We start from the raw sequence: 18,821 nt of genomic DNA, 5'->3' as shown, positions 1-18,821 counted from the left end.
ATTTTGTATCAAATGTGTTGTGGCATACAATGAGATAGCAAAATGCCACACAACGAAAGGCAAATAAATTCCCATTCATTTGGATACATTGTTAAATTTTCACCTATCTTTGGCCATTGAATTTAATTTTATAAAGTTGCCAGATGTCTCGCTTTTGCATGGTACCTACTGAACTTTTCATAAAATATAAAAAAGTCGTTTGATTGATGTTTATTCGTCCAACTTAAAATGAGAAAAGACATACCTTCGTTCAAAATAAATGAGCTTTCTTACAAGAAACCTTATATTCTGCGCACACAATAACGAGATTTTTTAGTAAATCTTTTAGTAATTTAATATGATTCAATCAAACTTCTTTTCTACTTTTACATACTTATGAATTCCTCTTTACAATATGTTTCTAATCTTCAAAATAACTATAACACGCTGTACGCTCTAGATATTCTTATGTACTATTCATACACTTGAAACCTGTAAGTAATAAGGATTTGGCGAAAAGTTTATAGTAACGACTCTGAACTCTATTCTATTATAGTATGGTTTATAATATGTATATCAATTTGTCTAAGCGTCAAAAAGTTAGGATCTCGCTGAGCATACGCAACATTCCGATGCGTAAATAAATAGAAGGCAAGTAGTAACGAGAGTAAAATGCGACATACCAAAAAGAGTTGCCTCTATACTATGGAAGCATTTATATTGCTCATGTAACAGTGAAACATTACGCGTCGAAATTGTTGCGCAGCTCCAACTACTCAAGGAATTTAGATTTAAAACATTGCTTATATTCACATAGGCACTATTCTCACTGTTTCATCGTGGAAGTCACTAAAATTACATACGTAGACCAAATAACTATCTGTAATTCATAATATACGATTTTACGAGTACAGTACACTAAAATTGACTCATTTATGCGACTGTATTGATAAAACTAAAAATAATATCTCGAAAGAAATAAATAAATTGAATATATATTATGTACAAATATTTTCTGGGTTAAAATATTAACAAATCTGACTTCGTTACGGACAATACAATATTCATTGTTTTGAGACAACGCTAAAAATGAATCACATAGAAAGTAAATATATTAAAAACTCATTTTCATTGCAATAATCGATGTTAATATCCAGACGAAATTTGAGTATAATTTTGATAAATAAATAATACAATTTCATGCTACTCTTATATTTTATGAACACTTAAATTTCAATTGCTCACTTTATCGAAGGAGAAATCCTTAGTGCTATTATATTAAGTTCTATTTTAACAATTTCACTTGCAGCCTACAACTAGAAGAAACTGCTCAACATCGTAATATAATATTGAATTATAATTACCTTTAGTTACATTGAATAGCGCACGGTACATCTTCATCTAAGAGAAGTCAAAATACACAGAGTTATTCTAATTGATATCTTACAGAAGGGAATATTAGAAAGCTATCGCATACGTGCATACACAAGTAATTCAAGCAAGGAGCGGTCTAACATATTTTACATAATTTGTAATACAATTTGTCAAATAATATCAATATATGTTTATAGGGTAGATATATAACGCGATTTGTAAGCGTAGCTACTTTTAGTGGAATCTTATATGAAGGTCTCTAACGAAAATTTGCTCCAATATTGTAACATTGAATGAAAACCGAATTATCTCAGAGATTGTATGCCTCACGCTATGCCCATTCAGTAATAAGTTTTATTATTTTATAGTAAAGAAATGGAAAAATATACCTCTCTATTTAATCATGAATACGGTGCACAGTATAACTCTATTTAAACTAACTATGTACGGTGTTCAGAAACTACGAAAATTATGGTTACGACCATAGGCTTGGTAGTTGGTTTACAAGAATATTGAGGTACCTAATAGAATTTTAGTGTCGGTATCTGCTAAACAAAATGGTCTCAACGTCCTATAACTAAAATTTTAAATTTGTCGTCTGTCTCAGGAAGATGCCTAATCTCAATTCCATTAATACAATTTTTAATTTGCAACGCCTCTACAATATTTTTAAGTTTTTACCTACTTTAATCTATGACATTATTTTCACCGTTCAAATGTTTCATACAAATCGAAATATTTTTTAATAATCATTATTGATTATGAGATATTATTTTCTAATTTTAATAAAAAATTGGACTTGTCCCTCCTCAGACATAAAATGGCACATCTATTTAATGAAATTTGGACGTTGCATAAATTCAAAATACAATCGACGCAATTTTTATATTTCCTACGCAATTTGCGAAATTAATATTTTCTTATAACTACTAATAAAGAACCAATTAATTTTGCTATACACACTACAAAAGTCATTTCATATATGAAAACGAACTATGAGATTTTATCTATTAGGTAGTTACATATAAATATTTCAAGAGTATTTTCCAGTTGTTATCAACTTAACTGCAACCAATAACATAAACGTAGAAATAATTATTCTCATAAATGTTACCACCTACTTCTAGTGAATTTCAGGATTACTAAATATTACTATATATATTTAAAATTGAGATTCCGATATTTACATCATTTTTTTTATAACCTAAAAAAGAAACAAAATTCTCAGATCAAGCAAACGAAACCATATCAAAATTCATATTCACGTAGAAATATCCAATTATGAGCAAAAATCCTTAATATTCATAGGTACATAAAGTAATAAAATACGAAAATAATATACGAGGTGGACTCTTGTATCGAGTTTACATAAAAAGTTAATAAAATAAATTACTGTGAGCATTATATCGACCTTAGGCCGAATATACATGTACTATAACTAAGCCATTACATCGAATATGTGATACTATATCTAAGCTTACATAATATATTTAAAACATTCCGCTTGGATCTCCTTTTTGGATATTCGAAAATAAGAACTATAGAGCAGTTAGTTTCAAGCTTTCTGCAGTTACAATTTGCAGGCATTCTGCAGACAACATGGGTGTGTCAAGAAGAAAATAATTTCAGAGGGAAAATTAAGTAAGTTTAATGAAAATGACAAAAGTATTGAAAAAATACAAGCTATCTCGAAAATTAAATACCGATATTTAATGGTATTCTGACGTTTTGAGATCTCTTCTATCTGATCTTATTATTATCTTTTTTAATACACATGGTGTCAACCATGTGAAATTGCAAAGTACACTGAACAGTATACAAGTACACTGGTAGTAAACATTGGTTTGATCTTCTTAAGTCTATAATAATAATCAGAATAAGAGAAGGAAAATGAAGTGATTAAAGACGTTTGTAATAGAAGTAGAAAATAGATTCAATTTAATAAGATATACATATCATTGCAATATTCAGAATACGAGGTATAAGGTACGATATATTTTTCGAGAAGAGACAAATAAGGAGATCCTAGTGGAATAAAACTCATATGATACTATAGATGGACTACACAGTTCTTAATATACGGAGCACACGTACAACTCGATTAAATTGAATATGTTATTTATTTGAATATTTCATAAACATATTTAGTAAAAACTACCATTTTTTGATGTTTGATATCTGATTGCTATCATGAACTCATTCATTGATACTTGATACGCTTCCTATTATCTAACTATATATCCACGTTTAACACAGTGTTAAAAATGCATACAGTTTTCCAAACTACGTACTAACAGGTTTGTGTATATTGTAGTATCAAAAGTATAAAAAAAAAATATTACAATTGACCAATCACATTAATTTAATCGTGTTGTAATATGCGAATAATAACAAATACAAAAATGTTCCACACAAAAGATAAGTGGAAGCAATGACTAAATCGCACCCACTTCCAGAATACTTAATATAACCAGTGTTTTCCAACCTTAAACCTTAATGTATTACCAATAAACAATAATTTACTATAATAACTATTTGCCTACATATCTAACTATATATGTTTTATTATTTCCAAGGCATACTGCGAGTGTCTCACATTTTATAATTAACGAAATTGATCTATCGTCTAGACTTGTCCTAATTTGAAGCTAAAGGCCCGTCCACACATTTCCTCGTACTTGTGCAAACTAGGCTTGCACAGTTTTCCGTGTAGAAGGAATTAAGTTTGGAAAACACTCGACTTACACATTCAAACACGGCTATGAACGGTAACATATATTACACCTAGTTTAACAGTTAGACTGATATTATTGCGTTTCTCACTGTAGGTTCGTAAGGTCCTGTATTAGAGCAAGGCTCACTTTACGAGCGATAACATTTGAACAACATTTATACAACAAATTTGAGTAATATACGTTTCATTTTATCAAATTCAATCAACAATCCCGTGGTTGTAAAGGCATATTGTATAAACTATCCCTTAACATGCTTTGGTTAAACATTCAGTGCAAAAACTAAATACAATGCTCAAAGCGTGGACTATGAGTAATTTTGTACTAAAATAAAGATATTAGTTATAAAAATCAGCTCATCACACCTCTACATAAAAATAACATGCTAATACTTTAAAAGTTAATACAAAAATACTGACATCTTACTTTTAATATTAGGTGTCGATTCACGGAATGAATTAAGGTTTAAAGATTACTTTTTACTACTCAAGATTTACCAAAACGTTGTAAACAGACTAAACGTTACCAAACGAAAGTACGATATCTAAATCGAATATACTTTTGGTGATCATATAATTTTAATATTTATTATACATCGAGAAATAAACGGACCAACATTTAACCTAACACCAATAAAACCATTTAAAAAACCTCATTGCAATTCCTACACGAAATAATATTAATATAAAAACATACATCCTACAGTCTTTAATAATATGACCAAAAATATGCGCAAAGCAATCGCAAACTCAACATCGCCGCTGCAGTATTCCCAAATTTTGTACTCAACACCTAAAAAGCGTGCTAAATCTATTTAATATCATATATTCCCGAATGAGATTCGATGTACCGTGGAGAGATGATGCGGCCGGAGTCGACGACTGGCGTCAGGAGTTCTTCAGAAGGGACTTGAATGCGTATCCTGTTGTCGGAGGGCATGTTAGTACCGTTCGAGGTGTAGAAGCCGAGGGTCGCTGGCTTATGGTGTATCTCAGTGTAGCCCTTGTACTTGGACGGGCTGACGGGCTGCAGGTGCGAAGGGCTGGCTGCAAGTGGGTTGTACGTCACGTGGATGCGAACCACGTCCTCTGACATGGGAGAAACTGAAGGCGGGTACGGAGTGGCCCGCGGTGTTGAATTGGCCGTGGAAACCCTCTGTATGCTTAGACCGCAGATACCGGACCTGAAAATTCATCGCGAAAACACAGTTAGAGAGTTTACAACATGGAGCATTGCCGCGGCTAAGTGAATCCTAGCGTCAGCATCTATCGGCGTATGGAGATAATGTATCAGCAACGCAAATTTTAAAGAACGGCAGAACGCTAAGCTATGATTATATCGAAGATGTTGTAGTCAATACAGGCATAATATAATTTAATTTAAGTTTACAATAGTATTGTATGCCGATTGAGCAATCAATTGTAACGCATAAATTAATGTGCCTATAGATACTCTCATTTTTGGTTCATCCTCATATTGATATAGCTTATTATGACTTTATTGACTGGGTCGTGCATCATCGCAGCGTTCTACATGAGCGGGCAGATGCACTGTGAATGTAGGGCTGCCAACAGAATAATGCAATATAGTATTAGAAGAAAACTAGTGCATTTCACGAGCTCCGTAATTGGCAAAATAAAGGTAAAATGTAGCAAAGCTTTACCTCGATTTACTTCCGTTGGATTGAAATCGGTCACAGAATACTATATTCTCCATATTGGCAACCCTAAATAGCGGCGACCCACCTCCCTCGTGTATAGTGCCCGTGGCTGACCGTTTTAGGATATTGTGGTTTTTGAGTTCGACCGCCAACTCTGCCATCGAACCGCTTTGTATCGATCCTTTGGACCCCACCTTAATTTATCGCAATAACAATTTAATATTCAACAAAATTTTTCCTGCTTTATGCTAACCTGGTACTTCGTCGTTCGTTATACTTGGTATTACTTATATAGAATAGGTCATAAGTGCATACAATCATAAAAGTTCTAAGAAGAATAACATCTAGAAAGTTCAGTAAATAGGTACAGCAAGGAAAACATTCACGACCAAAAGTATTACACATCGTATAATTATAAAGATATAGCAAAATAGTAGCCACAGCAAATTAGATTCAGAATCGTCGATCAGATCGAATAATTCGTGTAGTTTTGAAAGTTACTACAGTTATTCCTAAAGGTGTCCCGATGAATATACTAAAAGCCCCCGAGGGAGGGACACAAGCCGGCGGCGGGGGAGGGGGGGAAAGGTCTCTTTTTCAAGGTTTTGACTTGTAAGTCGAAAATTATTCATAATATCTGTTTAGTGACTTCTACATTAATTATTAACATTAAATTGCCTATAAATTACGTCTCAACATTTTTACCGTACGATCAATACTTTAGGAGATACATAGTACTTAAGGTGATAAAAATAAGAAACAACATCGTCATAGGTACTTGACTTGACTAAGATGATAGATAAGTCGCGCTACAAAGATCCTCGCTGTTTGCCTCGCCGCATAGCAACTGCAAAAGCAAAAAGAAATATTTTTTGTCAAACCAGGAAGAGGAAAAGTGGAAACTAAAGAAGAGGAAAACTTCAAAAACATTCATTTTGTGATTCTATTCTCTTTCTGCATAGTTTCAGTGGGTGTGATACAACCTCAGCTATTTACAGGAAGGGAAAAACATCAATTATCAAGATTTTTGATCAAAAGCCGTCACTAAAGGAAACAGCAACTGTATTTTATGACCCAACGTCAACTCAGGAGGTTATAGCAGAAGCCGGAGAAAAAATGTTTCTTGCAGTATACCGAGCGCCCTGTACTCAGTCTGAGATCAACAGACATCGATTCACAGTTTTTCTGAAATCTTGTACCAAGCCCAAACCGGATCTTTCTTCCCTCCCCCCTACCAAAGGGTCAGCAAAATATCACGCCTACAGAGTATTCCATCAAGTACAGGAGTGGCTTGGGAACCAACTGCCTCCTGAAATATGGGGTTGGAAGCGAAGAGTCGATGGATACTTAGAACCAATCACGACCTTGGATCCTCCTGCTCATGAAGCGTTGTTAAATTCAATTTTTTGCCGATGTAAAAGTGGATGTTCCGGAAAATGCAGTTGCCGAAAAGCGGGCATTATGTGTAGTCTTATCTGTAACGGCTGCCTAGGAGCTTGTACTAATGGACCCCCTATCGATGTTAGTGATAAAGATGACGAAGATGAAACACAATTTGACTAATAAGTCGGCATACTCGTGCAAAAAAAGATGTTATTTCTTTTTATAATTAAAATTTGTAAAACTATGTTGTTTCTTATTTTTCTTACCTTTAATACTCTGTATCTCCTAAAGTATTGATCGTACAGTAAAAATGTTGAGACGTAATTTATAGGAAATTTAATGTAGATAATTAATGTAGAAGTCACTAAAGAGATATTATGAAAAAAAATTCGAGTTACAAGCAAAAACCTTGAAAAAGATACCTTTCCCCCCCTCCCCCGCCGCCGGCTTGTGTCCCTCCCTCGGGGGCTTTTAGTATATTTATCTGGACATCTTTAGGAATAACTGTAGCAACTTTCAAAACTACACGAATTATTCGATCTGAATAAATTAATTTTCCCATACTATAGTTAATCTATGTAATTATGTATTGTTGGTAGAAACGCAAAAGTATCGAAACTAATAATTTAATTACGCTTATAATACGTGAGTCTAGAAATTACGACAATATTACATACATTTTGTAAAAATAAATGACATACTTTTTTTAATCCGCCGCGGTTCTCATATTGTGTTAATAACGTAAAAAAAGTGTAACATCTGAGAAATATCTCTGAAAAAGAAAACCCATATAGCAATAAAACCCCATACCATTCAACTATTACAATTATTAATATTATTACTAATAATTAATAAATAATTAATTAAATTATTAATTATTACTTAGCATAAATTATATAACATTGGTTATAAACATTATTCTATGCCATAGCCTGTAATACTTTTGGACATTATTACCAGTGTGAACAATTATGTGAACCTGTGCAATACTATAACGTGAAGTACATAGTGAAGATACAGTTGTATAGGAAGACAAACCCACATATAAAGTATCTAAGTACTAGGTGCGTAACTCGAGAATACTTATAGGAAGGTTAAAACTGTTAAAAAAACTGTATACAATCATTTTCATATAATTCAAGACCCTTGTTTTTCAAAATAAACGACCATGATAATTATTTACAAGACAAACGGCCATTCTATATCTATTATTATAATTCATTAATTATCACCATAATCATAAACTTAACAAAGTTACCTTGAATTAAACACATAGTAGAAACTGTTACAAGGCCATCATACAATTGCTGTCGTTAATATTTGAAACGTATAATTTGTAATCATTCACTGATATACAAGTACTTAACCAGAAAAATATATAGTTTTGTTTTCACTTCGTCGTGATTATTTGTATGTTATGTTATAAATAAAAATAATGCTAAAAACCACCCTCCTAATAGCATCTACGTAGTTACTAGGGTATAAGTGCTAAAGGGAATAAGGGATACTCATACCGTTTACCCTCAGTCTGTACACAGAAATACTGTAAATTCAAAAAGTGTAAAGCTGCTTAGATTCCGACACTTCTGTACTTTATCAAATGTGGGTACCTGAACAAAATATGTACGTTATGTAACCTCTATATCAAATGTAGTTTTTACCATAATTGTTTGTTTAATTTACATTGTACACAAGTGTCATAGTCTAATGGGAAAATGGCATACCAGGTACTTTACCATCAAGGCGGAGCGGAGCAATCATTCATTATTCGTGATAATAAACGTTTTATTTGTTTAAATGGATCGCGTCGTCGCAATATGTAAACGGCCATTACTGCTGACCTTAATGTGTTTTCCAGTTCACTTCTAACCGGGCTATTAATTTATTGATACTTATCGGAAATCAATAAACCATTAAACAACGCGATACTACAACGGTAGTTAATCTTTACCCCTTTATGACAAACAAAAATTGAACAAAACGACCTGACGCATTATAACAATCATATTTCAAAGGGCTTATCTATAAAAATTTAATTCGATTCAGTTATAACATTCTTAAAAAAATATCCATTCCATTACGCCCTTTAAATTTGTATGCCAATTATTGGCGAATTGTGTGGACTATTTTATTAATTAAATCATGTGACCTTGTATTACCACAATTCTGACAAATAAATAATTTGGATTTGAATTTACACCCAAACACGTTCTACCCTCAAAGTCCTCGACCGAGCGCGCGGCCACAAGGTGAGAGCGCACTCCGCTCCGCCCATCGCCGCTAGCACTACACAAAACATCTCACCCATCTGACCCAGTGCCGTCGTCCGCGTCGCTGATGTTGCTGTGCGTGTCGAGCGAGTTGTCCGGCGCGTGCGACCGCCCGCTCGAGAACACGCTCAGGTCGGCCGTGCTCGTGACGCTCGTGTCCGCGAGCGAGCGCCGCGAGCCCAGCGCCGACGCCGAGTCCTCGCAGCGCGCCGCCGCGCCGCTGTGCTCTGTAACACGCGCCCACACTCCGCTCACTACTAGCTACACACTCATATGGATATATGTTACAATAACTCGCTTTATATCACGTCTTTTTACATTTGACTGTCTTTTAAAGTTACTAGTTTTTTGCTTGAACTTATTTTGAATAGATACGAAAGATGTTATGGTAAAATTATTATTTGTAAAAGTACATATATCCATAATAACACTGTAACAATAAGCGTAACGATGATGCAACATACATGCAAAACATTGATTACTCACCTCGCTTCGTCCGCGACACACACACATTTTTAAGCGAAAACTGTGCTGTAAGCGCACATGCAATAATTTCGTATAAAATAAAAATCTCTGCTCAATACGTATAATATACTTCATAATTAAATATTAATCACTAGTATCGACGTTTCCGTTTACTTTGCACTTTTTGCTTTCGTTTATTTATTAAATAACTTGGACTAGCGTCGAGGTTAATCGGGGGATTTTCGGATGGGGAACTCAGGATGTTCATTGAAGCTTGGGAAGTGTGGAGAGGGAGGGCCTCGTCATTTTTACAATCTGCGAACAGATATTAAACTTTAGAACAAAACTTTAAACAGGGTACGCAAAGGAAATACGCCTATTTATGGACTAGTACTGGCGTTTATTTGAGGTAAAATGAAAGTTGAGTTAATTTTACATTACACTGTTAAAATATGAATAAAATTGCATATACAGTATTAATATTTTATTAAAACCTAAAACCTCCAAAAGGTACGTTCAATAACTCTTACAACTACAAAAAAAGAATGCATTACAATACAAGAGAGACGATTATAGGGGGTGGGTTTATGTGATAAAACTAACGTACTTAGGGAAAATAGGGAGCAGAGATTTTTATACAAAAGAGTTTGCGTAAGATTAAAAATGTGCGAGTGAGAAGAAATCAATGCGTATAACATTAAAGAGCCATGGATTCCTTGTTAGTAAGAACGCGCAGGTTAAAATAAAACTTATAACTGTAATTAGTAGAACAGTTGTTAATTATGACATAAACCCACCTCCGTACCGCCCAAACCATGCTAGTGCATAAAACTATAGTAATTAATAAACCAAGTGTATGAATGAAGTGAGAACAGAACGGATCGGGCAAGCAACATAAGAACCACACTGTCATATTGCGTTGCATGTACCTGCGTATCACACAAGCTTGTGACCAGGCTCTGCTCGTGAACAGTAATATATCACGTTCCTTATTGTACAATAACCCATTAGCTTCACATACTCTGTACGTATCGCATGATCCGCTAATACTGAACGATTATAATTATTTACATATAATAGATCTACACTTATGCCTATGATTAAGGTTTCATTAAAATTAACGACTAATGGCTTTTTGAGAATACGTAAATATTGAACTTAAATGTAACCTTAAATATATTTTCAGTGACAATATTTTATTTGTGATAACGATTTAACTTTATGTGTCGGTCATTTACTAACGTGATGATATGATAATTTTTTAAGATTCCTCTATCCAAACACTCAGAAAAAAGTATGGAGTTAGTTTTCTTTGGATCTTAGGAAAGGATACTACAATATATAAAATTGGCAAGAAGTAAAGTTTTCTTATTGTAAAACGTTTGTTAAAATATAAAGAAAAAAAGTGAAAGACTTTAAAGAAGATAGATTAAATACGAAGAGATATTGCACAGATTAAGAAAATGAAATAAATGTGAGCAAACGTTAAATGCTTACTTAAATTGTTATTACGAACACATTAAAATATTTTTGGCAAGCCAGAGCGGAAGTACAAATTAGAAGTAATTGATTACTTAAATCCTCATTGTGACGTAATTCCACACATGGTACTTAAATGGAACTCAGTCTTAATTATAAACAAGACGACCATGCATTTACCATGTCTATACCTTGTATATACGATGTATTATGTCTATAAATACCTATATCTTCATAGCAATCTATATCTATTTTGTAAAATTAAATATATCTTAAAAGCGTTTCTAAAAGCCTACTCGACTAAAGTGTTATTTATTCACTTTATGATATACACGCTATGCTGTATATGTTTATAACGAACAAATCTCAGCATGCCCTTAACATTTTTTATTAAAAACGCTTGAAAATGATAGTTACTGGACCCTCCTATACAGATATGTTTGATCATACATGAAGGAAGAACAAAAACGTAATTATATATGAAGAAAACTGTATTTATAGCTGCAGTGCTAAAACGTAATATTAATTGAAGAATAATAAAAAGATATGTATCTAAAATACAACAAAAAAGAGCGGTTTTCTCGTTAATAATCGTTTTAAACTACGTAATTTGAAAGTTGAAAGTAAGTTGTAAGTTGAAAGTAATTAAGAAACGATTGTCATAGTAAGAATTTAAAAAAAGAAATGTTTTTTTATGGAAACGATAAAATAGCCGACAGTTTATACACTACAGTATAAAAAATCTTTTACTTCATGTTTTAAACGCAAAGTGGCGTCGCATCTTGACCCGGATAAATGTGAAATGAAAAAATATGTCAAGCACCCTTAAGATAATCCAAAATAGAATAAACTTTAAACGTGAGCTTCTATTAAAATGAAAATTAGTACCACTTTCAATAACTACGTAAAACATGAAAAGTTTGTAATGTTCGTCAACAATGATTAAGATGTAATCACATACATGCACACAAAACCGAGCTATGTATGTATGCTAGTTACATACAAGGTCTTTTATAGTTATTCGTTAAAAATATATAATAAAAGATTTTTTCTATCGAAATAACATAATAATAAGTTACTGGCAGTCTGGCAAAGTACCCTTATTTACCTAACAATTTACTTGGGCACGTGTTGATTTAACAAATAAAATTTAACATTGCTCATAACGGATGAAAAAACATAATATAACCGCTATGCGATAATGGTATATTGATAACCACATACTTTTGTAACTCGATTTCCATACAATCGTATACAAATTTTATAAGTATATATATAGTTTGTACTTTTAGGTCGATCACATATTGATCCAACAATGCTGTTAATACATGGATGAGGTTATATTAAGAAAATGCACTAAAATACTGTACATACCTTTACATCTATAAACTGGTGTAACATCAATAAATAACAATTTAAACCATGCAAAATGTAATGTAATTTACTTCAAAACAAATGTAACGCACGCATTTCTACTTATAACTACAAAATAAAATGTAAAAAGCATGTATCCGACTGTGATGACACATTTTTATATTAAAACTAAATAAATTCGTGACTTAAACGTTGTTTAACTTCTAACCACTGGTTAATATTTGGAGTGATCCTTCACTGCTGTTAATCGCTGTTTTGTCGTTGTAAAGTTAATCAGGGATTAATAATTATGGATATACCATACTTTATTAATCTGAATTCTGAAGTGACTAAACAGTAGTTTATGAATTAAAAATATTTTATATTAATGTTTATTACGTTAGATGTTTTGTATAGATTAAATGTATTTAATTAATATGAGTAATAGAAGAATAAAATATGTCTTATGAGATTCATAGTAAAATGCTGCATAAAAACAAAATCTTTTTGGTTAATGGTTAATCATTAAAATATTATTATTAATATTTTAAAGATGTTTTTATTGGATTGGTTAATAATTTATTCGTTTACCACATTCGATCTTTAAAAGATTTACGCTATCCACTAAATTCGGTTCAATATAGGATTTCAATGATACATATTTCAAACTTAACAACTCATAGCAAAAACAATCATTCAACATCAATTAAAATAGGCAATGTGTAATTTTTATAAAAACCTATTTGAAACATTTACCCATATCCATAAGATACTTTATTTAGTCAATCTATGCGCATCTAAGTGGCAGTATGTTCAATCAGCATATGACTGAATGTTTAAAAAAACCTATTTAAGACATACCTAAATAAATCAAAATAGAACATTATACACTATCAGACAATTTGATCCATCACTCGAGAAGTCTAGAACATAGGCTATTAATTATAAATATAAGGCAGTTTGATCAACCAAGACTTGCAATATAGACCATTTAAAAGTTATTCCGGTTACTGGATTTTTAAACCTATCTATATTTAAAACAGCTTACACACACTCCTATAGTAAAACAGAACATCATCTAATAAGGCATTGCCCTAACCAAACAACTATTACTACAAGTCATTCACTTAACCTGATATTTATAAAACGAATACCACACGGACCTATAGTTAAACAGAACATCATATAAGGTCTAACCAGGCACAAACAACTTTAACTACAAATCAACGTGTCACCACAGTACGGACGGATTCACAGGTGCGTGAACCGATCGGAGCCCAAGCTCTCATCGGAGGTAGTCCTCGATGTGGGCGGCGACTCCAAATTACCTGACACCGTGTCGCTTTGTGATACGCGCAGCTCCTGCAGATCTATGGCCGCCTTTTCACGCCTGGAATTTATTTTAGTGGAATTAGTGTTAAAAATCATTAAAGACCGAGAATTAATGTAGTTAACACATGGCTTCATTGTATCTAAACTAATATTATAAAGCGGAAAGGTTTGTAATTATGTATATGGTTTTCACGCATAAACTACTGGGCCGATTTTGATGAAATTTGGCACAGACAATCTTTAGACCCTGAGAAAGAACATAGGCTACCTTTTATTGCGAAATATGTACCACGGGCGAAGCCGGGGCGGACCGCTAGTTCTTTGATATTTTTATTGAAACCATAAGAAAGACAGAGAATGATTACACGTTGTTGAAAAAAAATTACAAGCACATTTCATAAAAGTCGACACGAATAATTAATATTTTTGTTTGTATGAAAAAAAAAACTTATAACATACTAGTTTTGTTTTTTCAAACAAGAATATAATGCACAAACAGATAGGTAAAATAACACGATAAAACTTTCAATTTAAACAAACCAATGAACTACTGCTCACTCACATCACACCATATACTAAGTACTGTATAGTTTTAAATTACCTTAAAATCACTGTAGCTCTAGCTTGTTTCTCGGCATCCGAAAAGTTCTCAGCCCTTTGACCAATCTTGGATTTCTTGTCCGGTTCCACAAACGTTCCTAGTTGTCTCTTAGGCAACTCGGCGGGGGGCGGAGGCCCAGGATAATCGAGCTTCGCCCGTTTCAACTCATCCATGGACCTCTCCAAGTTGTATATGACTATGTCGTCCTCGAAACCGAAATCCTTATGTAATTTAACCTGAAACAAATTAGTTGCAGTCATGCTTCATTTCATTTAGAAATAAATAAATAAGATATAGGTGATTTTACAACAATCTAAGTTATGTCTACAAGAACAGGCATAAAATGCAAAAGTAAAATTAATAACTGTTTTAATGGATGAACAGAGGTTTCTTTTGTACATTTATGACCTTATCAAATTCAAATCAATACAATCAATCGTAATTATGTCAATGAGAGGCAGACATGCATCAGTGAGTTTAAACAATTTAGCTGAAGTCTTAATAAGATTAAGGTAGATTGAAACTCTATAGGTCACTTAAAAAAAATAGGTGAAGCAAATACACATGTTTATAAATTTTATATTCAACAATTATAACAAACTTACCTGGATATAATTTACAATAAGATCCATATCATTCAACTTCATTATGGCTTTTTTATGGAGCTTAAGAATAGAATATGCCATAGCTGTTATAACACGCTCTCCATCCAGTAAATATATATCCCATACTCGCAAACAAAGACTGAATGGAACTCGTTCAACAAAACATACAAAATACCATTTGAGAGAGTACAATATGGCATCTAGGCCATACTTATCGAAATGAAACTTGAGCTTAGGCATGAACTTTGTGAGTATTTTATCGTGATGCTCCAGGAATCTTGTTAACTTTGGGAATCCTTCAATATACAATCCATGCATGGCATACTTCTTATCAGATAATAATATCGCTAAAGCCCAGAACGCATCTTCTTCATCCATATACATAAGCAGAACACCGGCTAAACCTGACATGCCTTGACAATAACCTACTTCGGAATTGTACATGCTGTAAGCACATAGAACATTGAACAATGAACACTGCTTTTCTGAATATCTCTCTCTGTAGAACTGGTGTTCACGAAACTGCCTATTTACATCTGAATCTATCTGCCTGACGTCCGTTGACCATGTCTTGGCCAATTTTAACATCTCTCTGTACTTCCCCAGATTCTCAGACTTTATTCGGTTAACATCTAACAGTTTGCACCATATCTTACTCCTTAATGAATTTGGAATGCCTTTATAAATTCTTCTATGTAGCTTTTCTTTTGTTGTGGGAGAGTCCCATGAGCCAAGCATCTTGACCCATTTTTTCTCCCTCTCGACTTCAACGTTGATCTTTTGCGGCGCCGTTTTTTGCGGCAACCGCTCATCGTGGATAAACCCATACCTGTAGATAAATCACAAATCTAATCAAGGATATTAATGTAAGTGTAGTAATGTACATAATATATACTCTGTGGAAAAATTAATTTAAAAAATTGATTTGTTACACAGTCAACTAATTACTAACCAAATAGGCAATTGCAATTATTTTGACAGGTTCTAAGAAGTTGAAATCGCAAGAATAAATGCTTTTGTTAACAAATTAACACCTTCGCAGAGTGCCATACCTTTTTAATAATATGTTTTGCTAAGCATTATCGCATACAGGAAACAATTAATGTGCCCTTTAGTTCAGGATACATCACCCATTTTTGCAAGTGACTACTATCAAGCTAATTTTCCGTTTGTAGCTTTATTTTGATGAGACGCCCAATAATTTCGTGTACGAAAGTCTCGATTGTGGTAGCTAACAGAGATAACAAGGATAAAAATTTTTGATTTGATGGTTCTCAAATATTTATTACTAACTGAATTTTTTTTTGTTCAATCTCAAGATAATTACCTAAATTATTCGAAAAAATATTTGTCCTACAAAATCTATGGTTGGTTCAAAGAGTCCCCCTTTCCAAAGTGTATTGATAACGAGGTCATCATAAATGATTACTAAACAAGCTGATTTTTTTGATTTCACTTAGTTAATGTTTATATAATTCAACAGACATATTGTCCTAAAAATTGTGTAATAAATATTTGAGAACCATCAAATCAAAAAATATTATCCTTGTTATCTCTGTTATCTACGACAATCGAGAGTTTCGTACACGAAATTATTCGGTGTCTCATCAAAATAAAGCTATATAATATAAAGAAATATGCAAATTGGTTCAGTAGTTAAGGCGTGATTGAGTGACAGACAGACAGACAGACAGAGTTACTTTCGCATTTATAATATTAGTATGGATGGTTCAACTGGAATTTAAAAAATTCTCCAGGAATAATATTGTATGATGGAAAATATTTACGGTATTTCAGTACAGATATTACAGTATTATAGTAAGAATTTATAAAGAGCAGTCACTAATCTAATATCTGGGATTAGGAAAACATATCCTAATCTGTTAATAAGATAAATCATTTTTTCAAATACAAATTAAAAAAGAATAAATTATATGATAGCCAAATATCATGTTGGTTAGGAAACCATTTTTGTTGCACTTGGATTTTAATTAGCATGTTTCCCAGATGTTAGACAATAATTGTTGTGATTGTGAAAATATAAATTCTAGATTTATAAATAGAGATATACTATAACCTAAAAATGTAATAATTATTGTAGACCACAATAGTATATTTTACAATTTCATAAGTTTAATGTTAACATTGAATGCAGTTATAAAAAAAAACAGGCCCATTATTAATATATTATTTAAGTTTTGCAAAGGTTGAAAGTGAGCAAAATTCCATGAGCCATCTGTGCTAAGAAAGTCACTTTCTCTTTAAATACACCAAAACAAGTTTATCTACTTAGCATGCATTGATCATATTATGTATGTTTCACAAGAGATTGAGTGGCTTTTACACAAGATATAAAACATATGGGTTTTTAAATATCATTAGTTTGAACCTAGTCATTAAAATATATATAATAATACTAGCAGGAGTGGGAAATTACTTATTTTAAATATATATTTTAATTATTACTTATTTAAAAATGTTATCTATACAAAAATTGTCACTATAAAAAGGTTTCAAAAATAGGTGATAAGGGGTTGAATCACTGCAGCACTGTAATGAGCAAAAAATTCGCAAAGGCAATTTTATCTATTTCATGCATTCTTATCTTAAAACCTAATTAATGCTTTGTAGACTTAGATCTTGAACGAGGATTAAAAAATATCTTGTGTTTTACTCGTACAAGCATAACATGTCGTCTGATTAGCATAAATTAAAATGTATATTTAATTAAAGGTATATATCCAACTTTACCTATCAGTTTTGTGATAGTCCTCGAACTCAGGGTCCTCCCACGGGTCTATTTGACCGACGAGATTCTCTCTGCCCCTTTCATATCTCTGGAAGATACGCTCCCGCTCCTCGGAAGCCCGTGCTAGAAGAGCCTCCTCATTCATAACACAGTTTGTTTTTGCAGTTGTGTCACATACCGACCAACACCTACACTATGACTATTGTTTAAATGCTCCGCAAAATAATAATTCGCATTTCTTCGCTATCAAATCCAAAATGCTGACACACATAACTACATTGTAATTCGGACCACCAGCAAATAATGTTCATAACGCCCTTTTATTTAATCATGTCGCTAGATAAATTGAAGGGCCACAAGTTTAATTTATTTTTGTACGACGTAGATATTAAAGCATATTTCAAAATTCTGTTCTTTAATTCACGAGCAACGTTTTAATTATTGTTAGTGCCAATGAAACATTTCCTGATATCTAGATTCAGACTTCAATGTAGGTAGGTATCACTCAAAGCCGCCATCAACGACTACAGACTGTGGAATGACAGAATCACTAAGGTTTGTTGTTTATTCTTAGGACCACAGTTATTGCCACAGTTGGACCACAGCTTAGTAGGTACTGTGATTTTTACTGTTCTGTGGTGAGTTCGAATCAGTTCGAATGTATCATAAGAATGTATCTGTGGAATGTATTATGTACTAAGAGCAAATATAAAAATTACAATTAGCATTTAATTTATACCTATCTAAAAGTTTGTGGGAGACCTTAGAGATATTTTAATACGTGCATATCTAGGATCTAGGGCAAGTCTAGTGAAGTCCCATGTCCCCGTAGTGGGGTA

General features: G+C 32.8%; 1 protein-coding gene across 2 annotated transcripts; it reads right to left on the bottom strand.

Moving 5' to 3' along the window:
* Window positions 1-3,504: 3,504 nt before the first annotated feature.
* LOC123705445 (USP6 N-terminal-like protein) lies at window positions 3,505-18,502 on the bottom strand. Of its 2 annotated transcripts, none has more exons than XM_045654211.1 (6): window positions 17,985-18,502; window positions 15,234-16,062; window positions 14,629-14,864; window positions 14,024-14,085; window positions 9,433-9,625; window positions 3,505-5,268 (listed from the first exon to the last, which is right to left on the bottom strand). In XM_045654211.1, exons 1-6 carry the CDS (start codon window positions 18,125-18,127, stop codon window positions 4,896-4,898), a joined length of 1,836 nt encoding a protein of 611 aa, XP_045510167.1. In that variant the 5' UTR covers window positions 18,128-18,502; the 3' UTR covers window positions 3,505-4,895. The 2 variants fall into 2 exon arrangements, with proteins under 2 accessions (XP_045510167.1, XP_045510168.1); XM_045654212.1 differs by having other exon boundaries at window positions 9,442-9,625.
* Window positions 18,503-18,821: the final 319 nt, after the last annotated feature.

This window comes from Colias croceus, chromosome Z, assembly GCF_905220415.1.
Source record: "Colias croceus chromosome Z, ilColCroc2.1".
Lineage (NCBI taxonomy): Eukaryota > Metazoa > Arthropoda > Insecta > Lepidoptera > Pieridae > Colias > Colias croceus.
The sequence above is the reverse complement of the archived record's forward strand: the minus strand, read 5'-3'. Positions and strand labels throughout refer to the sequence as shown.

What these genes read in the sequence shown, in the direction of transcription:
- LOC123705445 (XM_045654211.1), bottom strand. Translation starts at nt 18,127, where the DNA reads ATGAATGAGGAGGCTCTTCTAGCACGGGCTTCCGAGGAGCGGGAGCGT. An exon ending in ACAAAGCGACACGGTGTCAG is followed by an intron (nt 9,626 to 14,023) that starts GTAATTTGGAGT and finishes CGCGTGTTACAG; the next exon opens with AGCACAGCGGCGCGGCGGCG. An exon ending in GACGGCACTGGGTCAGATGG is followed by an intron (nt 5,269 to 9,432) that starts GTGAGATGTTTT and finishes ATGAATTTTCAG; the next exon opens with GTCCGGTATCTGCGGTCTAA.